At 43.2% G+C, this 25,500-nt stretch overlaps 2 protein-coding genes across 3 annotated transcripts; one reads left to right on the top strand and one right to left on the bottom strand.

Moving 5' to 3' along the window:
• Positions 1–14,539: 14,539 nt before the first annotated feature.
• Ubd (ubiquitin like modifier D) lies at positions 14,540–16,773 on the top strand. 2 transcript variants are annotated; one of them, XM_075978750.1, is made up of 2 exons: positions 14,540–14,624; positions 15,916–16,773. In XM_075978750.1, exons 1-2 carry the CDS (start codon positions 14,607–14,609, stop codon positions 16,381–16,383), a joined length of 486 nt encoding a protein of 161 aa, XP_075834865.1. In that variant the 5' UTR covers positions 14,540–14,606; the 3' UTR covers positions 16,384–16,773. The 2 variants fall into 2 exon arrangements, with proteins under 2 accessions (XP_075834865.1, XP_075834866.1); XM_075978751.1 differs by lacking the exon at positions 14,540–14,624 and adding an exon at positions 15,172–15,254.
• A 904-nt stretch (positions 16,774–17,677) lies between these two features.
• Or2i1 (olfactory receptor family 2 subfamily I member 1) lies at positions 17,678–18,882 on the bottom strand. Its single transcript, XM_075978717.1, is given in 3 exon segments — positions 17,678–18,626; positions 18,628–18,650; positions 18,652–18,882. Coding segments are annotated over 3 exon segments (1,203 nt in total).
• Between the last annotated feature and the right edge of the window lie 6,618 nt (positions 18,883–25,500).

The raw sequence follows: 25,500 nt of genomic DNA, 5'->3' as shown, positions 1-25,500 counted from the left end.
CAGTAATTGAATTCAAATAGGACAATACAGTGTGTGCCAGACATGGCTCCACTCTTGAAGCATTTTGGGGCATTTTGAAGGACGGTAGGAGAAGAAAAATCCCAGGACTTACCATAGTCAGTTCAGAATCTTCTCATCCCGTGGCCGCCAAGGTTTGCTCAAGATAAGGAACTTCTGGTCTGAGTGGAGCCTCCACTTGATTTCACTGCATGAAAACTGAGAGCAAATTGATGGCTTGTGCTCCTTTGAAAGCACTGGCATTAGGGCTCAGCAGTAGTGTGCCTGGGAATGCCACGCTGTACTTCTCAAAGCACCTCGCGTCGGTGACGTTACCTGGATATAACTACTGCAATTTGTTTTGGTTTCTGATGAAGAGATGGAGACACAGGCAGGTTAAGTAATTTAGTTCGGCCAATATAATCCGAGCTGAGCCTCGAACCAAAGGAGACTGACTGTAGTCATTCCACACACACCATTTCCACCAACACCGTTCTGCGAGAGTCCAGGGAGTCAGTATCATTTTGGTAGCACCGGAGACAGAAAGGGCAGCGTGGCAGGGATCCCTGCACTCCCATCCCAGAGGAATACCAGTTCCTCATTAGTTCTGTGAGGACTCTGGGGTCTCTGCCCACAGACAGTTAATTAACCACCGGTGTTAATGATGTGTGAGTGAAGGAGAGGATCTAGACGAAATCTGTTAGCAGGCTCACTACCCAGTGTTAAACAAAGAGGTTACCATTTGTTCCTCTCTGTCACTGGATGGTACAATGATATTGTTTCATCTGTGTGACTCTTTTGGGTGTACCACACGCTTTCCTTCATATCAATTCATCCTACTTCATGCTAAAGTGTCATGTTTTCTGCCTGCCTTCCTTCCTTCCTTGCTTCCTTCCTTCCTTCCTTCCTTCCTTCCTTGCTTCCTTCCCTCCCTCCCTCCCTCCCTCCCTCCCTCCCTCCCTCCCTCCCTCCCTCCCTCCCTCCTTCCTTCCCTCCCTCCCTCCCTCCTTCCTTCCTGTTTCAGCTGTATTTCTAATCCATTCATCAATTGGTGCTGTTCTTGTCTTTAACATCCTAATTGCCCTTTTGAATTCTGAATTATCATTTTCAAAAGCCAAAGATTCAATTAATATTTGTCTGACTTTTGGATCCTATACTATTCCATTTATAGCTGAATTCAATCTTGGTTTAAAAAAATGTGTGAAGGCTTCTTTTGGGCCTTGTATAATTTTAGTATGTGACTGAGACATATTTTCTGATTTTCAACCTTTTCCCAAGCATTTAAGATTGCTAAATGACAAGGTGCCAAGGTGTGAGCATCAAATCCACACTGCCTTTGTAAATCAACACACTGACCTTCACCAAACAACTGCTCTTGGGAAATATCAACACCTCTAGCCCTATTTTGTTGTTCTATGACCCTAGCTTCCTCTTTCTTCCATATTATCCATTGTAATTGAGGACCAGCTTCCAATATTGATGTCTTAATTGGGGCTTAATTCTGTTTTGAGTTGTCCATGAATCTGCTTTACATTGGGTAAATGCATACTGTATAAAATGATTGCTTCCTTAAATCTAATATTTCTATAGGATTCCATTTAACTTCTGCATAGCCACAGGATGCCTATCATCTGCTAGTCATTCTTGTATAGTAACTGGATAAAATTCTAATAACCTTTATGTATGTGTTTGTTTTTTAGGCTCTTTTATCATTTTGTAAATTCACCCATATTATTTTGTATCAATTCCGTTAATCATTTTAATTACTGAGGATTATTTTTTTGTTTAAATATATTGCGATTTGGGGATGGAAAGATGGCTCAGCAGTTTAGAGTGGATGCTGTTCTTTGAGAGGACCAGAGTTCAGTTCCCAGAACCCATATCTGGTGGCTCACAACTGCCTGTAAGTTCAGTTCCAGAACATCTGACACCCTCTTTTGAACTCTGTTGGTATCTACATTTATGTGTACATACCTACATGTAGCCACTGACACATAAATAAAAATAAATCTTGAAATAGATCACAATTTGTTTATCCATTCATCCGCTTGTTGGTGGATATTGCTTTCTCTGATTTTAACATATGTTCCTGTTTTTTGAAGTTTTTCCTTTCATAAGATATTTTTTTTTTCTGTCCCTTTGAATGTGAACTGTATTTAGTGATCTAATATTGTACTGGGGGGTTTTGTGCATCACACAAAGACACAAGCTCTAGAGTCATCAGAAGAAGGAACCTCAGCTGAGGAAGTTCCTCCTTGAGATCCAGCTGTAAGGCATTTTCTCATTTAGTGATCAAGGGGAAGGGCCCAGACCATGGTGGGTGGTGTCATTCCTAGACTGCTCACCCTGGTTTCTATAATAAAGTGGGCTGAGCAAACCATAGGAAAAAAGCCAGTAAGAAGCCCCCCTCTATGCCCTCTGCATCAGCTCCTGCCTCCGGATCCTGTCCTGTTTGAGTTCCTGTCCTGAGTTCCTTTCGTGATAAACAACAGTGCTAAAGTGTAAGTCAAGCAAGCCCTTTCCTTCCCAACTGCTTTCTGGTCCTGGTCCTTCATTGCACCAGCAGAAACCCTAACTAAACAATTCTGACTCATAGAATGGGACAGAAATGGTGATGTGTGTCATCCAAGATCAAGCTGAGTAGGGCTGTGACACCCTCCTTGTTCTTTTAATTTTTAACTAAGAGAAATCATTCTAGTGTTGAATAGAGAGATGAGTTTTGAAAAGAACTAAAGCTATTTATTAACAACAAGCAGAGTGTATCTGGGACATCTTGTAACCCTCAACCAAGTCTTAAAACTATTCAGCCTTGTCCAGGCTTTCTAAGGTTGGCAAGTTGCTGACTTTGTGGCCCAACCTCTAGAGGAACCCTAACAACACATAAGTAGCAGTAGCTTCAAGGGCAGAAATGACATGTTAATCTCAATAGACACAGAAGAAGCTTTTGACTAAGTTTAATAACCATTCATGGTAAAAGCTATGCAGAAACTAGGAATAAAAAGAACATACTTCAACATAACAGAAGTTTTATATGACAAACTTAGAGCAAATACATTTAATGTGTGTGGGGTACTCAAAGCATTTCATCTAAAATAAAAATGAGACAAAGGTGCTCACTCTTCCTACTCTTAGGCAATATGATATTTGAAGTCTTAGCTAGAGCAACAAAACAGGAAGAGTCATAAAAGATACAAATAAGAAAGGAAGAAATAAAATTATCCCTATTCCTAGGTAATATAAGCCTATATTTAAAAGACCCTATGCACTCTACTCTACCAGAAAGCAAATTTGGTATGCATGTTCAGCAAAGAAACAGAAAATCCAGTAGTTTCCCAGATCTTGAAGCGATAAAGTTACTAAAGGAAAATCTTGGTGGCAGGGTCGACCAATTCCCTATGAGATGTTGGTCAGGGAGGCTCTGGGACCTTCCTAGCAATACAGTAATACAACAATACAGACAATTGCTATTGCTGGTTTGTGTTTATTTTTTTCAACTAAAACAAGAAGATAAGACTGCATTAGTAAGGATACCACACTGGTTACAAGCCATAGAGGAACTGAGCTGAACCTGAGTTGGAAGCTACCTTCTTGCTGGCTAGCCCTTATAGTGATAGAAGACTCCATGCAAACTAGTTTTTTTTGGGGGGGAAGAGGGTCAAGACAGAGTTTCTCTGTAGCATTGGAGCCTGTCTTGGAACTCACTATGTAGACCAGGTTGGCTTCAAACTCACAAAGATCCACCTGTCTCTGCCTCCCAAGTGCTGGAATTAAAGGTGTGCACCACCACTGCCGGGCCCCCATGCAGACTATTGAGGGAGAATTGTTATCAACAGTCTTATTCAGCTGTGAACCCTGCATGCTACCCTTCTGCCAGGCAAGATGTGTCTATTTGTGCAATAGTGGCAGGAGGTTTATTATCTAAGTAAACTAACCACTTATTTTCAGAGTTGAGGTACATTTCCACAGGAGGGAATTCATAGTGATTCTATAAACCTCAAAAGCCTGTGCCTGGAGACATCACAGGCCCTCATGGAGAAGTAACTGCTATTGGCGTGTTAAATGGTCATGATGTACCCATTTTATTACCTTTTATATAATTATGTTTATGCCTATGGAATAATGCCAGCTTCTTTTGGCAGTAGGCAGCTGTAACTGTTGAGACTCATAACTGGTCAAAATGCTGAGAATAAGTGACTGTTGAATGCTGCACTTTTTTTTTTTTAGCCAATTTTAGCTTTTTTTGCTTTTATATAACAATGATCAACTCCCCGTTTGGTAAGTAAAATATTAGTTTCCTGGTCATGATGATGCACATTTGTAACTGCAGCACTACGGAGGCAAAGGCAAATGGATCTCCATGAGTTCAAGGCCAGCACTGGCTACATAGTGAGACCTTGTCTTAAAAAATCTTTAGTGGGACATGCTTATTTTGATGTAGGGAAAGCATAGAATCACAAAAACTAACTTATATATAGGTAGTGAATTTTCTTTTTCCTTTCTTTCTTTCTTTCTTTCTTTCTTTCTTTCTTTCTTTCTTTCTTCTTTCTTTCTTTTTTTCAAGACAGGCTTTCTCTGTGTAACCCTGGAAGTCCTGAAACTTGTTCTGTAGTCCAGGGTAGCCTTGAGCTCAGAGATTTACCTGACTCTGCCTCCAGAGTGCTGGGATTAAAGGGGTGTACCACTCATTGTGGGTACTACTAGGAAGAACAAATGATGGCCTTTAAGGAGTTGACAGAAACGTTGAGATTTTATAGACCAAGGAAGCAAAGCTGCAGCTGTGACAGCGGCAGAGGAGGTGAGATTGCTCAGGTAGAGGTGTTGATTATAGCCCTGATTCGTCAGCGGGTTCAGGGGAACTTAGTTCTCACGGGGTGCAGCCTTGGTATCACAGCTGTCAGCCTCATTCAGAGCATGACGTCACCCTGGGCTATTTGCAAGGCTTGCTGTAGCACAAAAGTAGTTTCAGTTTCTCTACATAAAGATATTTATCGGTCAGTCCTGTCCTTCCTGGAATCCAACTTCTTACCAGAAGAAAGTGACTCAGGAGGAAAGAAAGCTAAAGAGGCAAACATAGAGTTAGTTAAACCCACAGCTGTTCCCTTTTCCACATTTAGTATGATATATACACTTTAAACATGATTTTTTCAGTTGCTTTCTCTCTATGTATTCATTACTTCAGTTATCTTGATATGCTTTGCCTTCACTTTTATTACAAATAATACCATATAAGTATCTCTTGTTTCATATATTACTAATATTTGTATGGAATTGCTAATAATAATATAATAATAATAGTATAGGTTAGAAGATCTGTACATAAATACATTTAAATTTAGTTTTATCACAAACTTTGATACCATAAATAATATATGTAACAAATTTGTAAACTTTAAAGAATATTAATATCATAGTGATATACCTATGCTTTTCAGTTTCTTTAAAAAGAGTTACTTTTTTTTTCATTTTTTATTATTTTTTGAGACTATGATATAAATTTCACCATTTCTCCCTTCTATTTCCTTTCTCCAAACCCTCCCATACACCTCTCCTTGATCTTCTCAGACTCATGGCCTCTTTTTTCATTACTTGTTGTTATCAGCCTATATATATATGTGTATCATATGTGTTTCTATATATAGTCTTCTCAGTCTGTATAATGTTACCTGTATCTCAGTTTTTATTTGGTATTTGATAATTGGTAACTGGTGTGTTCTTTTCTGGGGAGGATGACTTCTCCCACTCTCAGCATTTCTTAGCTGCTTGTAGTTCTTGGTGTAAGGCTGAGGCCTGATCTCTTCTCCGTCCTTTATCAGCTCACGTTTCGGTAGTCATGTTGATTAGATTTTATGGGTATAACTTCTGACATTACTCAGAGACACAGTCTCAAGTAAACTCTGTGATCTTCTGACTCTTACAACCTTTCTGGCCTTTCTTCTGCAATGTTACCTTAGCCTTACATGTAGCTGTTTCATAGATATATCCATTGGGGCAGGTTTCCACAACTCTGTAGGTGGATTGGTTCTGTTTTTCTATTATTGTCTCTGTCTGTTTCAAAGAGAAGTTTCCTTGATAAGGAGTGAGGACTGCACTTATCTGTGGATATAAGAACAAACATTTAGAATGTAGTTAGGGATTATTCTGATTTAGTGAAGTGGTGGTTGTTGGTTCTTCTCTGAGATCCATGATTTCATTAGCTTTGGGTAGTTGGTTAGGTTACCAGTTCCAGGCACCATCTCTATCTTGTTGAATGGGTCTTGTGTCCAACTAGAGGGCTGCTGGCTACTGCCAAAGGATACCATGGGAGGACCCTGAAAGCTCTACTGGTGGCAGAGAAAGAGGCAAGAAGGAACCCTGGTTCAGCATGACTTAGTTAGCCAAGCTGGGTCAAACTTCTGGAGTCTGAGTCCAAGTAGTTTCTTTTTGACATATGTAAACATAGAACAAAACTTTGGGAAAAGATATCCTCATGACAGTAATTACAATAAAGCTTAGGGCATGATTATATCAAAACTCCTTTACAAAACACATATCTTTTGCAAAGTACCCGTGATCTCTTCCACAAGAATCGTTCTAGTGACTAAGAAACAATATTCAGAATAAGAGTTGTGGTGGTTTGAAAGAAAATGCCCCCCAAAGGGAGCGGCACTATTAGGAGGTGTGGCTTTGCTGGAGTAGGTAAGGGTTTGTTGGAGGAAATTTGTCACTGTGGGGATGGGCTTTGAGGTCTCCTATGCTCAAGCTACACCCAGTGACCCGATTCACTTCCTGTTGCCTGTGGATCAGATGTAGAACCCTCAGCTCCTTCTGTAGCACCATGTCTGCCTGCACCCACCGTATACCACCATGATAATAATGAACTAATCCTCTAAAACTGCAACCTAACACAATTAAATGTTCTCCTTTATAAGAGTTGCCGTGGCCATGGTGTGTCTTCATAGCATAAAAACCCTAACTAAGACAGAAGTTGGTACCAGGGACTAGGATATTTCTGCGATCAGCCTGACTGTGTTTTTGTTTATAGGAATACGGACCTTGGGACTGTGGGTTAGAAAAGCAGTCGAATGCTTTAAGTTCTAATTAATGGGCCATCCTAGTGGGAGGATGGGAGACAGTGGTGCTGAGTGGGATTTGATGAACTGTGAGTGTCTTGCTCAAGAGGTTTCAGAGAAGACTTTTAGAATGCTGCCTACAGATTATTCTTGTAATATTTTGGTGAAGAATGTGGCTGCTTTTTGCCCTTGGCTGGAGTCTGCCTGAGCCTAAAGTGAAGAGTTTTGGATTAATTCCATTGGCAGAAGAAAATCTCAAAACAGCCTAGTATAGACTCTGTTGTATGTTTATTACTGTGAACTTTAATGAAGATATATTATAAAAAGGAGCAAGATGAGCAAAGAAAAAATTAAAAATGTAAAATTTGAGGAGAAAAGGAGCACCAGGAAGTAGAACGGAGCTAAATCCTGTGTTCAAGGAGATAAACAGATTAAGAAATGGAATAAAGAGAGTGGTGACCTCAGGGCAAGATCCCACCCAGCTAAATTTCCAACTTGTAAAAAGGAATTAAAGAAAAGCTTAGATCTGGGTGTGGTGGTCCATATCTTTAATCCCAGCCCTACGAAGGCAGAGATTGGTAGATCTCTGAGTTTGGGGTCAGCCTGGTCTATAGAGCAAGTTCCAGAATAGCCAAGTTTAGTCAGTAAAGGAAACCGTTGAAAACAGAAAGCTGGTGAAAATGTAATTGAATAAGTGGGCCATGTTCCAGACCCAGCAAGCAGCAGAACTTGGCAGCTTTGACTATGTGGATCTGACTTTGGTGTCAAGGGGAAACTAAGGAAAGCTGCTGAGGCCAGGTGTGTGTCAGGGATGTCCCCGAATGGAAGCCTAGAGAGGCCATTATATGAAGCTGTGTAGGTGAAGCCCAGGTGGCCTTGGAGACCCCAAGATGTTGGAGATGCCAGAACTGTGGGATGCCTGCCGAGGAGAACTGCTAACAGCGAGTGGAGCCAGCACAAGAGAGAGAAGTGTGTTGTAATCAATAAAGCTGAAAGAAGTTGGGCATCTGAAGATTGTTTTGACATCAGACTTGGAGATGCAGAGTTTGGAGTTTGCCCAGCTGGGTTTTGGTCTTGCTTTGGTATAGTATTTCCTCACTATGGTCCTAAGGTCATTCTCTGCAAGAGCAGTACACACTCTTAATTGCTGAACATCCCTCCCCAAATTTATTTTTAAGTTTTTAAGACCAGCTCTCACTGTATAACCTGGCTGGCCTGTAACTTACTATGTAAACCAGAAGGTCTTGAACTCACAGAGATCTCTTGTCTCTACTTCTGAAGTAATGGGATTAAAGTGTGCCACCATGTCCAACTACTTTTTTTCATGTGTTTTTTTATCTATGTTTTTAAATAGTCAATGTAATAAGAATTTATTTGCAAGACTAGGGCTGGGTAGGTAGTGGTAGAATAGTTGCCTGTTTATAGGAATACATGAAAGTGGAAAAAAATAGCAGAAAAACTAAAAAATAACAAAATTCCTGAAGAGAATCCACCTAATTCTCACTGTAGCTTTTTATTTTCCTGTTTTTCTATGGAGGGGATTAGTTCTACATGTGTGAATGTTAAACAAGAGCTCTATCACTGAGTTGCTCACAGCCTCTGGGCATCCTCTAGCTTGTACCCACATGTCTAGGGGACAGAGAGCGTCAACAGCATGTGCCAAGGGAGTGGACAGGTTTACTTTTCTTTGTGTTGCATGTTGCTCCAAAATGTTATGTTATCTAATCAGTCTGTGATAATTTCACTTCAGAATACTTGTTTTAAATCATAATATTACCTATTATAAAATTAAGTATACATTATATTTTTTGAGACAGGGTTTCTCTATAGTTTTAGAGCCTGTTCTAGAACTCTCTCTGTAGACCAGGCTGGTCTCAAACTCACAGAGATCTACCTGCCTCTGCCTCCTGAGCACTGGGATTAAAGGTGTGAGCCACCACTTCCTGACTTCATTATATTTCTTAAGCAATAGACTGCTTTAAAAACAGTAAATTGGTTATTGACAATAGCTTAACTCTGAGTAGAATAAGATGAGGAAATGTCAGCGTGACTTGGAGGCTTTTATTTCCTCTTTAATGTCTTCAAGTAACTCATAGCATTTAGATTCAGCTTCACTTCTGTTAGGGGGACACAGCCTGACTTTCAGAATATTTTGTCTCTTTCTCTATTTTAGGTATTATAGTTTTTCATGTTTTTTTTCATACAGTCTTTTTGGTCTTGTGCTCTTATCCATGAAATCTGATGATAAGAAGGAAGTGGTGGAGCTGGAGGGGACAAGAAGAAAAAGAGAAGGGGTCAGAGTCCAAATTTATTGTTTGTATTATTTGAAAAGGCACCATTTCTCAGAATCTAAGTGCTCTGGTGGGAAACTCCCAGGGTAGCTTCCTCTAGGAGTGTCCCAGATTTGCCTTCACAGTCTGGAAACCCCCAGCTGCAATGGGTGTTTTCTCTGCTCTTTCCTTCCTTTGGAGACAACAATAATGACTGGAAGCCAAGGACTACAGTGTCAAAGATGAGCACTGAAGTCTTACTGACTAGCTAGTACTTGAATGACTTTAGTGGGTTGGTGCTATTTATCCCTAAAGATACCAATACGTCACCACAATATGGAAGCAACAAATGAGATCATGTTTAATAATCTTAGGCAAGTTTCTGAAACATAAATTCTCACTAAATATTACTTTTTGTTATTAATTTACTAATTTACTCACACACTATATATTTATTAAGCATCTTTCTGTGCCAGATAAGCTGGGCATACAAGTGAACTAAAACACAATCATGGTCTTCATGAGTTACTGGGGATGTTAGACAAGCAGATGATCCTATTGCTAGATGAATAGGCTTTAAAAGACTTTAGAAGCAAGAATGGGAGGATAACCCAGAACTGGACAGAAGGAGTAGGGTCTCCTAGACCTAATAAGAGCTTCAATATACTTTTCATTAGGATTTCAAAGTATTTGAGTCAGCTTTTGGATAGCCTTACTATACACAGGTACTCTGTAAATCCAAGTTATTCAGAATGGAACCTTCTAGAATAAAATGAAATGGTTTAAGATCTTTCAGTAGGAGAAGGGGAATGATCCCACCCCTAACTAAGAAGCTATATGCAATTGATACTGCCCAACAAAGAGAAAAACCAGTTTTTTCCAATGGAGTCTCATTGGGCAAATTAACCATACTTTAACACAGGCAGACCCCATACTCAGAAGTAGTTTGCACACACAAAACTAATTAATTGGTATTTTTGTGGACTTTTTGCTTCATTTGCTTTATTTTGGCATATTCTGTCCCATTGGTCTTTTGCTTATTTGCTTTGATTCTTGTTTTTGTGTTGTTTATTTTTGTGAGTGTGTGTGTAGTAATATGGAGCGGCGGCTGGGCTGCGTCCCCAATACCCCAGCCGCCCGGCTCCGGCTAGCTTATGCCCCAAATAATTACACGGACACTGTATTCTTTTAAACACTGCTCTGGCCCATTTCTAATCATCTGTGTAGCGCCCCTAGGTGCGCTTACCGGGAAGATTCTAGCCTAAGTCCATCCTGGGTTGGAGCTTCATAGCGTGCGTCTTCCCTGGAGCAGGTAGCATGGCGTCTCTCTGAAGGCGTCTGCTCTGGAGAGGAGAGCTGCAGAGTCTGACCTCACTTCCTCTTCCTCCCAGCCTTCCCTTCTGTTTACTCCACCCACCTAAGGGTGGGCCTATCAAATGGGCCTAGCAGTTTCTTTATTGCTTAAACAATGAAATCAACAGATTGATATATGACACTCCCACATCACTTCCCCTTTTTCTGTTTAAACAAAAAAAGGAAGGCTTTAACCTTAACATAGCAAAATTACATATAACAAAACAGTTATCAAGTAAAAGTTACATCAGAAACATTTATACATATAACAAAATTGACCTTAAAATCCATACCAATGCAAATTATTCATACCTATATCATTTCCCCCTTTAAATGTAAAAGAACATTTATAAACAATATTTTGGGAACATGGGCGCAGGTTTTTCTCTCCAAACTGCTTCCTGCTGAATAGGGGCGTCGTTAATGATTTTAGGGTGTAACCTGTGTGCCAGGTTTATCTCAGTTGGCAGTTGAGCAAAGCAATTTTCTGAAGATGTTCACAGCAACCCTTCAGGAGGACGTGGTCCATCATACCAAATCGGAATAGAAGAAATCCATAGAGTCTCATCCTCTGTGAAAACAAAAGAAGACTCTCTCCAAAGCATCATATCCTTAGACCCAAATTCTGAAATTGTAATACCCTTATATCCATTCTGGTTTAGCTTGGCAGCCAATATAATGAAATATCTCTCTGTACTTAGCTCCTTCACAGTCAAAAAATTTAAAGAAAACACAATGTACATAATCCAGACTCTCTGTGAATTTTTTATCTTTACGCGGCTTATTTTTATTTATATCTATAACTATCTGTACTCTCTCTTTAAAGACTTTACTTTTACTTTTTTCTTTTTAAACCATTAACTTTATTCTCTATATTCTTTTTCTTCTCTCTCCCAAGCCAACGTACATTCATACAACAGTGTGATTCGTTTAGTGGTCTGAATCTGTCCTATTGTGAATCTGCAATTTTTTACTATCCAGGAGCACTTTTGATTTGTGCCTTTAAATCACTAGGCGCTAAGCTGCGACATTTCTAGGTTAACCTTTTGCTTTTTGAGCGCATATCTTTGACCTGTAATAACCCTGTAGACCAGGCTGTCTTTGAACTCTCAGAGATCCGCCTGTCTCTGCCTCCCAGGCATTGGGATTAAAGGCGTGTGCTACCACACCTTGAAGTCACAGAGGTCTATCTCCCTCTGCCTCCCAAGTGTTGGGATTAAAGGTGTGTACTAGGACACAAAACAACTCTCTTCCTTTTTTGTTTTTTGCTTTAAGAACTTCAACTTTCAGCTTGCATATATTTTTAACACACAGTAAATCATTTAAAATTTTGCTTTGTCTTTGACGCTCTCTTTACTGTATATCTCTCTTTTTCTGACCACAAGAGCCTTTAGTTTACCAAGCAATATTAGTAGGACTAAAGGCGTGGCTTTGCCGGCTGGATCCAGCCCATTCCTTAGCTTTCCAGCCTCATGGCTGATGTACAGGCTGCAGCCATGTTTATAGCATTTCAAGGTCCCTGCCAGCCAGCGAGCTACAACAGACAACACTCAAGTCCTCACTCTGTAGCCGGCCCTCCTGCCTCAAACAGTCAGAGTTTGCCCTGGCAGGATGGCCCAGAAAGCCGGCATTTTTAAACGGCGCAGCTTTTTTCCTGCTACGCCTGAAAACCGAAAAGCATGCGTTCAGCTTTTCGTCAACACCGTTTAAGTGTTTCGTGGCAGGACCTCTTAATGAGCTGCAGGCTTTGCAGCTAAAGCTGAGTCAGGAAGCCTCTTGGGGCTACCAGGTAGGAGCGGCACTCAGCACTTTAATTCTGAGACTGAGCGTGCAGCACAGAAATTCTTTTCATCCAAGTTACGTCCAAATCTGACACACAGAGCACTGTGCAGTCTGAAAACACGACTCTGTATGGCGGCAGGAATCCGCCACGCTCTTCCGCCTGCCTAAACCTGATTCTGCCTTCTGCCCAGGAGCAGGCGGGGAGCTCTGAGTCATCGTCAAGGTCTCAGAGCACTCTCCTTCTGATCCCAAGTGGGAACACACACATAAAGCCAGAGTTTGCACTGGCGGCACAGCCCCAGGAAGCCACGCTTTAAAATGACACAGCGTTTTTTCTGCTGCTGTTGCCGAATCAGGAAATCTCTCTACAGCACGCCACCAACAAACAGCAAAAATCTGTGTTAAACTCTCTCTCCATTATTTTTAAGACTTCTCAGGTTTTTTTAAGTGGGTTTAGTTAGCCACACGTCTGGGCGTCATTTGTAGTAATAGGGGCGGCGGCAGGGTTGCGTCCCCAAACACCCCAGCCGCCTGCCTGGCTCCGGCTAGCTTATGCCCCAAATAATTACACGGACACTGTATTCTTTTAAACACTGCTCTGGCCCATTTCTAATCATCTGTGTAGCGCCCCTAGGTGCGCTTACCGGGAAGATTCTAGCCTAAGTCCATCCTGGGTTGGAGCTTCATAGCGTGCGTCTTCCCTGGAGCAGGTAGCATGGCGTCTCTCTGAAGGCGTCTGCTCTGGAGAGGAGAGCTGCAGAGTCTGACCTCACTTCCTCTTCCTCCCAGCCTTCCCTTCTGTTTACTCCACCCACCTAAGGGTGGGCCTATCAAATGGGCCTAGCAGTTTCTTTATTGCTTAAACAATGAAATCAACAGATTGATATATGACACTCCCACATCATGTGTGTGTGTTATGTATGTGGGTATATTTTTTGAGAGACACACAGATAGAGAAAGAACATAAAGTTGGATGGGTAAGACGTGAGGAAGAGGATTTGGGAGGAACTGAGGGAAGGTTTCTCTTATGATCAAAAAAGAAGACAGAAAGAGAAATTTCAGTGGGTGAAGGTACAGTAAGTACATAGCCTCAGCAAACACAGAAAAAGGGAATAACTTTGAAATTTTACAGAATTCTTTGAAAAAAGCACTTTTAATAAACAATTTTGAAAATTTATTCCATGGAATGTCCTGAGAATTCAGTGACAAACTTGGAATATTCGGAGTGATTAAGTTTCCTGAGGACACACAGCTCAGTCCCATTCTTGATCTCGTTCAACCAAATCTCGAGAGCAAGAGAATGAGTGGCACCTTCATGTGTCTCTGAGCATCCAAGAATCACGGTGGGGAAACCCAGGAACTGTGGTGTGCGTATGGAAAAAAACGGGAGTCAGAATTTAACTATGGGTTTTGGATTGTTCTCAAGGAGAATGTTTGATTTGCAGGTCCTGAGTCAGGATTGACAATGTATTAGAGAAGAACCAAGAACCCAAAAAGTGTGTGTGTTTAAAATTTTGTAAGAAAGGTTTTTTAGAGGTAGGGAGACATTAGGAATGGCCTACACTTATCTAGTTTTATAGACCTATGTTTAAAGAGGGTAGCATATTTCCATGTTATAATGTATGTAGCAAGTGGTACCCCAGGACACCAAGTCATGACTCTGCAATCCAGGCTCAGTTTCTGCTGTATCTCATGCATGTGGGTTTCATACAGTCTTCCCCTTTAGTGGGAAAAGGCTCCGGACAGCCTGGTCAGTCAGCACCAATCCTACCTGTCCCCTCTGGGTATCCTTGTTCTTAGAGAGGCCCAGCACTCTTAAACGCAGTGAGAGAGGGCTACCATACATCATGAATTATCAAGCCTATGAGGGTCTAGGTTAGTGGCTGGGCAGTAACAAGGCAGGGTTAGGAGCCCGTATTATAAAGGAGTTATTTTATGTTCAGACTCTGGAGTACAGATGGAAAAGTTAAAGGGAGAAATCTGTATACAAAGAGTGTTCATTAGTAACTCCACCCCGGTGAAAGTGAAAGGGAAGTCTTGAGAACAAAGGTTGTTGCTAAACTGGACAACGCAGCAGTTTTGGGGATTTCCAGCCCAGCTTCTCACATATAAGCGGACCCGAGGACTCTTTTCTCACTTCGCCTCGATAGCAGACATGGCTTCCTGCATCTGTGTAAGTTGGGGTCTGGTAAAAGAATGGGAAGGGAAAGTATTTCCATGCATTGGGAATATAGTTCCACAGTGCTGGAAAGGTCAATGCCTGAAAGGCGAGGGGGTTGGGTGGGCACCATTTAGGAGACAAGGCAGCCATTGATGATTGCACAACAGAAGGAAGTACTCTAGAGAGAGGTTGGTTATTTGGCTTCTTAAACATTTATAATATTGTATGTATGTATTTATTATCTGAGTGCATGTACACTCAGGGCCAGGGTCAGAAGGTAATCTGCCATAGTTAGTTCTGTCCCTCTCCCTCCTAGGTCACAGGGCTAAGCTCAGGCGGTGAGGCTTGGTGGCAAGGGCCTTTCCCAGATAAGCTATTTTGCCAGCCAAACTGGAGAGAAAGGTGGGCATTGTGCTTCAACAAGGCTGGCAAGATGTGAACTTAGGGAAATAATTCAGAGTTCTCAACCTCAAGCTTTTCTCTCTTTTCAAAGAAAAATTTCACAAATCTCATTTGTTTTAAATCATCAGTGATCAAACACATTACCTTAAACAAAAATATGTCCTCATGAAGAGAACCTGTAACCAGGGCAGTCCCCAACAAGGATGAAACCTTCACTGAAGGAGCGTCTGAAACATCCAGGTTGGGAAAATGATTCTGAATGGAGTATGAGGAGGTTTGCAGACCTGATTTTCCCCATCTTCCAGAACTCTGCAGTGAATGAAATTAAACTCAGCTATACTTCGATTGGGATTCTGTTCTAATTAAAAGAGGATATCATGCTCTATAACAATAGTAATAAAAATACAAAATCACAGATTAACAACATTAAACACAGCATCACCACAACATGGGCGTTATCAGAAATTAACAGGGACATTAATAAGGTGGAGATTATGATTTAATCAGGGTTTGTTCTGAATTAGTCACAGAGGGTATCCTATGAGGTTGAGAGTATCCTATGAGGGTGCCAAATCTTGAAAATCTGCTTTGGAGTTGTTTAGGAACCTGTGTACATCCTTTGAAGCCCTGTAATGTCTTTACTTTTAATATCTGGCTTAGGAAAGGCAAGTTAATAAGGTAGGAAATTGATAGTTACATTGGAGATATATTGGATACATATCTCAAGAGGAATGAGACTAATGTTCTAATTTGTGTTATAACATGGGAATTAAACAAAAGTTTCAAGAGAGGGGAAGCTGCAGATTGTTGGGCAGGAGCTGGAGAGCCAAGCAGACAGAACAATGAAGGTGTGGAAAGGTAGCAAGCTTTCTGGCTGACTCTCTCTGCTTTCTTTGCTTAGATTGTCCATTCTGAGCAATGGCCATCAATGACCTTTGACACCACCGAGAGCGACAAAGTGAAGAAGATAAATGAACATATCAGATCCAAAACCAAGGTTTCTGTGCAGGACCAGGTCCTTCTGCTAGGCTCCGAGGTCCTCAAGCCCCAGAGGAAGCTGTCATCTTACGGCATTGACAAGGACACAACCATCCACCTCACCCTGAAGGTGGTGAAGCCCAGCGATGAAGAGCTGCCCTTGTTTCTGGTGGAGTCAAGCAATGAGGGGCAAAGGCACCTTCTCCAAGTTCGAAGATCCAGTTCAGTGTCCCAGGTGAAAGAGATGATCGAGAATGTGACCGCCGTGAGCCCCAAGACTCAGGTTGTGACCTGCAATGGAAAGAGGCTGGAAGATGGAAAGATCATGGCTGACTACAACATCAGGAGGGGCAGTTTGCTCTTTCTGACAGCGCACTGCATCGGGGGGTGACTGTGGATAGGTGGCGAGAGGATCCAAGCCCACTCCCCTTAGCTCTTACCAGTCACACCCTTTGATGATTTCCGAAAGCTAATGAGAATGAAATAAAGATTGGAGATGAGTGGGGTGGATCAAAACTATTTGTCAAGCCTGTGATTACTTGTTTCTGACAGTTCATTGTGTGGCAGGATTGCTGCCAAATGAAGAAACTGAAAGGTTAGTTGGGTGTGATGGTACAGACTTTTAATTTCAGGACTTGGGAGGCAGGGACAGGTGGATCAATGAGTAATTGTTGAACCAAATTGATTTCTACTTATAGAGATTAGAGAAGTAATGTGTTATGATTTTTTTTAAAACCCCAACAGCATCACAGACTAATAAATGATTTAGAAATTCATTCAATCATTATCCCCTCTTCTTATTTAAAGATAATTGGTATGGAATAAAATCTAGTACCTCCTCCACCTAACACCTAACAAAATGTTCATCTCTGGGTAAGGAGGGGAAGGGGTTAACTTCTGGTTTCTTCTGACGATAGAGCTTCCTTTGCTGTAGGATAACTTTCCCATCTTCTGTCTGTTTTCTCCTCTGTCTCTATCCTGGTCACATGCAGGTTTTTCTCACAGCCTGACCATGGCTGTCTTTACCTTCACCAAGTCTACTCCTTTCTTTTTTAAAACTAGTTAAAACTAGTTCACAAGCCATGCCATGCAGCTGGGATTCCCATCTTAACCAGGCCTGACACAATCGCCTTATACTAGCATATTTTTTTTATAGTTTTAAGTATCGAGTGTTCTGTGGTGGGCATTGGTTACCTGGCTAGTTTTGTATTAGCTGGGTTGGCTCCCCAAGAAGGGAAACCACATTCTGTTTCTGGAAGCTCTCTATGTAAGGTAAGACACTGGCCTCCTTGTTAACTTGAGGGACTGCACCTGATGGCTGAGCCATGGGATTTCTCGCGGTCTTTTGTATGGAAGGCTGAAGGTCAGCACTAGGTGTTCATCATCTTATCTCCATGCGAATTCTTCAGGGGTGGTTACAAAGTCTCCCGAGGATGAGGATGGCCCCCTCCTTTATCATGCTTCCCTTCAGTAGAAAGGCCTGGCATCCATTTACCCCATCACTATATATGTGTGTTTATGTATTTCAGGGATTTCCCCTCAAGAATCCAAACCTTAGCCGGTAAGAGAAAGAGATCTCCCTCTTTCTAATCCTGGACTCCTCGAGAACAAATTTGCAGATTCTCATGCAAAGGCAAACAATATGGGCATCCTAGTTCCGGTACCCTGCGCCTTTCCTAGTCCTCTCAGTGCCGGACCTGCAGCCTCCCCAGACTTCCCAAGAACCTCAGGGCTGCCCCCTTCACTTCTTTGTTGCGCAGTGTGTAGATGAGGGGATTTAGCGCGGGTGTGACTACCGTATAGAAGAGCGAGACGAACTTGCCGCGGCCCTGGTTGTAACTATGTGTAGGTTGCAGGTAGGTGTAGGTGGCCGAGCCGTAGAATAGGCAGACGGCGGTCAAGTGAGAGCCACATGTGCTCGCTGCTTTCCGCCGGCCCGCGCGGGAGCGCATACCCCAGACCGAGCGGCCCACGGCGGTGTAGGAGGCCAGGATGACCGCAGAAGGCACCAACAGGATGACCACCCGCGCGGCGAACATCTGGCGCTCGGTGGCGCTGCGGCCGCCACGGCAGGCTAGCTGCAGCAGCGCGGGCAGTTCGCAGATGAAGTGGTCCAGACGGCGGGCGGCACAGAGCGGGCGCGCGGCCAGCAGGGCGGTCTGCGCTGCGGAGTTGGCCAGGCCACCGAGCCAGGAGGCGCTGGCCAGAGCGCGGCACAAGCGCGGTGAGGCGAGGGCGGCGTAGCGCAGCGGGCGGCACACGGCAGCCGCGCGATCCAGCGCCATAACGGCCAGCAGCACGCACTCGGCGGAGCCCAGGGCCAGAGATGCGCACAGCTGAGCCATGCACCCGCCGCGCGGTAGCTGCAGCACCGGGCCGCACAGGCTGACCAGCAGCGGCGGCACCACACTGGTGGTGAAGCCCACATCCACCAAGGCCAAGTGGCAAAGGAAGTAGTACATGGGTGTGTGCAGGCGCGGGTCGCGAATGGCCAGCAGCACCAACGCCGCGTTCCCGGTCAGCGTTAGTAGGTAGCAGAGTAGGACCAGCGCGAAGAGGACGGGTTCCAGCGAGGGCCAGTCTGTGAAACCCAGCAGCAGGAAGCGCTCCGCTGAGCTGTGGTTAGCCTGAGGGGAAACTCCAAGAAAATTCGGAAGGATGAGACAAAGAAGTTTAATGCTAGTGGGCTTAGAGATTCAGGCCTTGTGCTCAGCAGGCAGAGCCTGGAAATCTTGGTGAGTTTGAGGCCAGCCTGGTCTACATAGTGAGTTCCAGGTCAGAGAGCTACACAGTGAGACCCTGGCTTATTGCTGTCCACTACAAGCAAGAATTTCCAGTGTGGGATAAACGGGGTAAGAGAGAAAAGCCCATGCCTAAATTTTAGCTTCATTACATAGCTCCATGATAGTATTCTTCACAAGTGCCTTCAAGGGAGGTAATGCCTCTGCTTAACAGATGAGCCAGTTCAAATTTTAGAAAGTCAAGTTGTCCTAAGTCCATTGCTAATCAGGTCTGCCTCCCTCGCTCTGGCTGCACCTCCAGGAATTAAAGAAGAGATTCAGTGTCTCTACCAAGGGCAGCTATGAAGGTATTGAAGGACAAATTCCGCTCTGATCTTTCCTCCCCCGTTTTCCTTAAAAATCTGCATGGTCTAAAAGTTGAGTCTGAATGAGACTAGATGGAGCAACATTGCCTTTTTTGTTTGTTTATTTATGCAACAGTTAAAGCTGAAGGTAGGAGAACCCAGAGCAGACAAGCCAGTCACACTTCACAGGTGAACCTAACTCTGCTCCATGTGCAAACCAAAGCGGAAGTGTAAATGTCTATTATGTAAAAACAGAATGTAATCTCAGCCAGTTAGGAGCAGCCAACAGATATATGTAGCTATAGACTTTTCACTGGAATAGACCAAGTATGATAACTGTAGTCATCAAATATTTTCTTTTACTTGATCCCTCTTCCCTCTCTTCCTCCCTCCCTGCCTGCCTCTCTGTTTCCTTTCTTCCCATCCTGCCTGCCCCCTCTCTCCATCCGTTTCTTCCTTTCACAGGCTCTTCAGTTCTGTTTGTAGCAGATGGAGCTCTTGAACTCCTGACCCTCTTGTGTCCAGCTCCAGAGTGCTGGGGTTACAAGCGTGTCCTTGACTTTCTAGAATGTGACCCTGAGTTGCAAAACCATTTATTCTTAGAGCAATGTAACAGACTTACCTTCATGTCTAACCTCTGGCCCTGTGTTTAGACCTCAAATTTAAGCTGGTGTCTTGCTCATGTTCTGGATTCCCTGGGTTTGAAATGACAGAGGGAAAGATCAACAAAAGACCCAAATATTTGTCTGTATTGGTTGCTGGAATGAATACCTGAGATCAGAGCCAGGCGCCTCAGGTTGAAGACAAGGGGTGGGTGCCATCCTGTTCAGCAGAGAGAAGATGCCTAAATTTGTGGGATTGCGGTACCGAGGCAGAAATGGGGACTTTACTGGAGAGTTCTGTAAGGGGCATAAACAGGTCAAATGCTTGTCTTGTTGTGGTAGCCAGTTAACCTTAGCTGGTGATTGCACTGAAAATATTCTTTTAAGATCTAATGGGAGAGAGAAAAATTAAGACTGCTGACACCTTCTCTCACTAGAGAAGAAACAAGAACCTACTTTCCCTGCTACTTAGAAGTGGGGTGAGGTGCTGGGGAATCTGTGTCCCACTCCCATAATTAGCCCTTCACGTGGAAGTGTCCAGAGAGACATTCCCCAGGGTGATGGAGAGGGAATCCTGGAGAGACTATCCCTTCAGGGTACCAGTCTCTTGCAGGCTCTGGAGGCTAGAGACCACATAATTTCCTCTTCCTGTTATTTCTAGTCATTCGCTGACTGACCTGCCAATCCTCAGCAAATCTGTTATGTCTGTAAAGCAGCCCTGATCTACTGGGGACACTGCAGATTTAAGACACAAATAAACAACATTTTAATGTATAGCCCAAGCTGCTGGGTGCCAGGATTCCTGGCATTGTTCCTCTCATCAATATCATCCTCAGCTGAACACTGGTTTTTATCACCTGCTACCACTGTGATTGCTGTTAACCCCTCCATCCCTTCGGCTCCTCTTTATTCAAGAATATATTATGTTTGGCCCACTCTTCACTCTTACTATAAATCTTAGTGAATAATTATTCCCACAGATCAAAACTTTGTCTCCTTCCATTTCCACGTTCAGTGATCTGGAAATTTGCTGCAGTTCCTCATCTTCCTCCTGTCTCCATGTCTCCCAGCCCAGACTGCCATCAGCCATTATAATTACGTCTTTGGGGCTGGCAAAACAGCTGATTGTCCCAGGACGGACATGGTGGAAGGAGAGAGCCGACTCCTGCAGCTTGTCCTCTGACCTCCACATGTGGGCTGTAGTATACACACACCCACACCTCACTACCACTGCACACACAAAACAAATGTAATAAAAGGTTTGAAAATAGTAGTTACCTCTTTGTAAACTCTAAGCAATAGTTTCACTTTTTGATATTCTCTTGGTTAAATTACTACCATATTTAAATTAAACTCTAATTTGATCCATTACCTATGCTTGTTTGGTTGGTAGTGACCAGAGAGAAACAGAGGTTTCACTTCATCCTGACTGTGAAGGGCAGGGACAAAAGCCATCTGGTAATGTGTGTGTGTGTGTGTGTGTGTGTGTGTGTGTGTGTGTGTACATGTCTATATGTAGTGTAGTTGTTTTTTTTTCAAGATTGGACCATCCGTTAAGGAGGATACAGGGAAACTCACATGGCTCATAAAAATTTACAAGCATCAAAGAGCCACATCTGGAGGCTATGTGGGCAGTGGCCTTGGTGAGGACGGGAGACTCCTCGGTGATGCAGCTGTCCCAAAGGTGTATAGGGGACTTCTGTGAGTCCTTAACCCATGCTCAGGTGGGTTTTTCTGAGGTGTGCAGTCACCCATAGCCCTGTAAATAAGCCCACCAAGGGGCATTGCTTCAATAAACTTCACTTGGGTGGAATAATTTCTTTGGACTGTTGTTATTCTTTCTATCTGGGGTGAATAAAATAGAACACCTAAGAAAAACTATGGAATGAACTGTTGCCCAAATGAAGATGGAAGAAAACCAAACATGAGTTTGGGAGGAACAGTTGCGTGGCTTCTACCACGGTAAGACAGGCAACTGGAGCTGATCCATCCAAGTGTGGAGCATCCTTGAGGGGAACACAAAGGTTGTTAGTTTATTTTATATAGTATAATATGTCATGGTTTTTGGTCAGGATTGTAGTCAGACTATGACTGACTACTTAGAGTCTACTGTGGTTGTTAAGACTAGCAACTGAGGTTGACCTGTCTAGAAAGAACCCACCCACGCAAGGAAGGAATCATAATGTGAAAACAGGGATGATAAGATAGGCATATTGTCCAGTCATGTTAACATTTCTCTCCAGCAGGCTTTGAGGAAGAGAACAAGTTAGGTCTGTGGTAAGAAGAGCCTTGCCTGGGATCCAAAATCTTGGAACTTGTGGAGAGTTAGACAGTAAGAAGAGAGAAAGCATAGAAAAGTGATAGGAAACATCTGAGGTTCAACCATTAATACAGAGGGTGGCAAAAATCTATGATTCAGAAAGCAGACAGGGCCTTGGTAATGACTCAGAAAAGGAAGCTTGTTTTCTGTCATTTATCGAGCCAGAGAATGGGAAGGAATGCTGGGAAATTCTCTTTTCTGGACATCACCTGGCTGTCGCACTTAGGAAATCACAGCAGTGGGGGTTACTTGAACAAGACCTGCAGAAGGCTGGGCCTATTAACATTCCTTGATGAAAGGAGGAGAGAGGCTCATGAAACCCCACGCCACCCTGAGGAGTTATAGGCAGCTAATGGCTGATAGAGGAGGGAAGTCATATTCCATAGCTCTGTAGTGCTGGTAAGCTGACCTAGTTCAAGTAATAGGTCCCTACCTATGTTCATGTAAGTGACTCTAATTAAATGTGATAAAGTATGCACACATGAAAAAGACATGAGGACTAGAGAGATAGCCCGGCAGTTAAGAGCACTGGTAACTCTTCCAGAGAATCTGGGTTCTATTCCCAGTACCCAAATGGTGGCTAACAACTGTCTATAACTGCAGTCCCAGGGGATCTGACACCTTCTTCTGGCCTCTGCAAGCATGTGGCAAGCAGGACACACAGATGTAAAAATAGACAAAATACTTATATACATTAAATAAGTAAATAAATAAAAAGATGAGAAAAAGTATTTGGTAAGAGGGGCATAAGAGAGGACAATGGAAGGGAATGAATTCAAAGTACATTATATGTGTTTATAAGAAACTGAAAGACAAAAGTAGAGACCAGATTTGGTACTATTAGAGTGATCTGGTCACCTTCCCTGCAGCCCCAGGCCCCTTTCCGTCTATCATTCCTGCTTCAGCAAGGGCAACCCCTGCTTTATGAGCCCCAGGTACAGTTATAACCCTGGTCCTTGTTTTCTCTGCCTTCCTGACTTCAGGCATATAGCAACCCAAAAAAATTTGAGTTTGTACAAAGCCATACATTGCCTTAGATCACCCACCCTCTCTAGAAACCTATAGTAAAGAACTCTCTTTAGTTGGGATTCAGAACAAACCCCTATTGCAGTGACTGATGTTACTAAGCTGTCCTTTCTACCTGAAATAAATATCAGCTCCTATTTATACCAAACTGGAATAGAATGCTTTGCTCATTTAAAACATCTGGGTGATCAGAAAATTAAAACCGAACAGAAGCATTTCTTGTCTTCTGTGGGACCAGGCAGACCAGAAACAGGAAAGAGTGATGAGCAGGAGAGGGCTGTACGGGCCACGCTTTCTTCATCAGAGCTTAGAGTTTCAGTGGAGAGAGTCTCAGGTGGTGATAAGGCCGGAGTGAACAGTCTCTCTTTTAGCCTTTCACCTGGAGACAGGCTTCCTGGGATGCAGTTCCTCTCATTGTCCTATGGACTCCTATAGTGTTTGTTCCCTGAATGCAGCATTTTTGCCTAGTCACTGGCTGATATGATAGTGTTTGTTCCCTGAATGCCTAGTCACTGGCGGAGGAAGAGCCATTGTTAAACGTGTGGTGGAGAGGGCCTTTTCTCTTAGATGACTTATTTGGACCAAACTCACTTTGTTGTGCTGTCTTTGGGATGCATTTAAAGTGACGGTTTACAAAAACTTTTACCTGATTTTTCGAGTCCAACAATTTCCTTTAGGCTTCTCCAAATCCTACTTCTTTATGAGTCTCTTGCCGGTCGGCAGTATAGTAGACGCGTGCTGCCACCATGTGGCTAAATAGTGCAACGACACATTTTACAGTTCTGGAAGGCTGGCTGTCAGGTCCTGAAGCTCAGCAATATTCTCTTGAGCTCAGTGACGCTCAGGGCAGTAATCGTCAGAGTTTTATCTGAGTTGTACTCATGGAATTCCTGAATAATCTTACGATTTTCATGTATAAGTTCTCTGGTGCTGATGCTGGTGCTGTCCTGATAGGTCCATAGTATTGATTCAACTGCCACAGACTCTGCCTTCCTCCCTGTAAAAGTTGATTATACTGTTGAAGAGATGGCCTGTCTCCCTGCAGGGCAATTATTCAAACTGTCTATCCCCCCTTTGTCATTAGGAAGGCTCAAAAGAGCCTGGGGAAATAATAAGAAGACACGAGGCTCTCTGCCACAGTTATCTTGTTCACTGGGTACAATGGGAGCATGGGCAGAGTTAGACTTGGTTCAGTTCTAACTTTGCAGAAACCCTTTCTGCTTTCTTTGCACCTCTAGCTATTCGTTTTTTGGAGGCAGTCTGTGATCAAAGTCTTGTCATGCTTGTTTTCCAGATCTTTCTCCCAAGCTAATGGTTTAAGCAATGAATCCTTTGAACAACTTAAAGTAAAACATGATCTGTGTTACAAATGTGACGCGTAAATCCAACTACACTTAATCAATAAAAACCAGGAGACAGATATGGGGGTAAAAACCTGGAAGACCAGAGAACTGGGAGCAGTCGCCAGTTGCTTCCTATGCGTTGTCTCCTTTCTGCAATTAAAAGGGTGAGATTCTGTCTTGTCCCACCTTGTCACTTCCTCTCTCTACCTCCCAAGTGCTGTGATTAAAGGCATGAACCACCACCACCACCACCACCACCACCACCACCACCACCACCACCACCACCTCCACCACCTCCACCACCACACCACCACCACCACCACCACCACCACCACCACCACCACCACCACCTCCACCACCACCAGGCTTCTGTTGTTAACTAGAGATTAGCTCCACCCTGGATCTCCAGACCAGTTTTATTTGTCAGAACACAAACAAAATGCCATACAACACAAATGGAAGGATTTTCATGAGTCTTTCAGAGGGGTATTTCTCACTTGACCAGACAACAGAGCTGATTGATTAGATCAATCAAATCATGCCTGATTTGTAGACCTACTATGTCTGGAGGCTGCATTCTAAAAGTCAGCTGAGGAGCTACCGTGTGTGTGTGTGAGTGAGTGTGTGTGAGTGTGTGAGTGTGTGTGTGTGTGTGAGTGTGTGTGTGTGTGTGTGTGTGTGTGTGAGTGTGTGTGTGTGTGTGTTACACCCAGGCATTGAGCTGAGACTGCTGTCTCAGAGGAGTTTCCAGATTCGAGGTAGGATGCTTAGGTGTAGCTCACAGACATGAGAGAGACAAAGAGTAGGAAACACTACATTCTGAAAAGAGGAGCCATCTGATGTCTTATTCTCTTAACTCTGATGGATCTTGATTACCACAAGACAGCACCTCCCTGGGTCTTAACTTGTGGATGTTTATTGTCTGCTGGAAGTCTATGTGAACCCAAGAAACAGAAACCTTTCTCCTTGCCTTCTTTCCTATCTAGGATCAGAATGAATATATTTAGGAGGTTTTTTTTTAAGGATTTATTTATTTCTTTATACAGTGTCCTGCCTGTAGGCAAGAAGAGGACACCAAATCTCATTATAGGCGGTTGTGAGCCACCACGTGGTTGCTGGGAATTGAACTCAG

The sequence above is a fragment of the Microtus pennsylvanicus genome, chromosome 7 (assembly GCF_037038515.1).
Source record: "Microtus pennsylvanicus isolate mMicPen1 chromosome 7, mMicPen1.hap1, whole genome shotgun sequence".
Taxonomy (NCBI): domain Eukaryota; kingdom Metazoa; phylum Chordata; class Mammalia; order Rodentia; family Cricetidae; genus Microtus; species Microtus pennsylvanicus.
The sequence above is the reverse complement of the archived record's forward strand: the minus strand, read 5'-3'. Positions and strand labels throughout refer to the sequence as shown.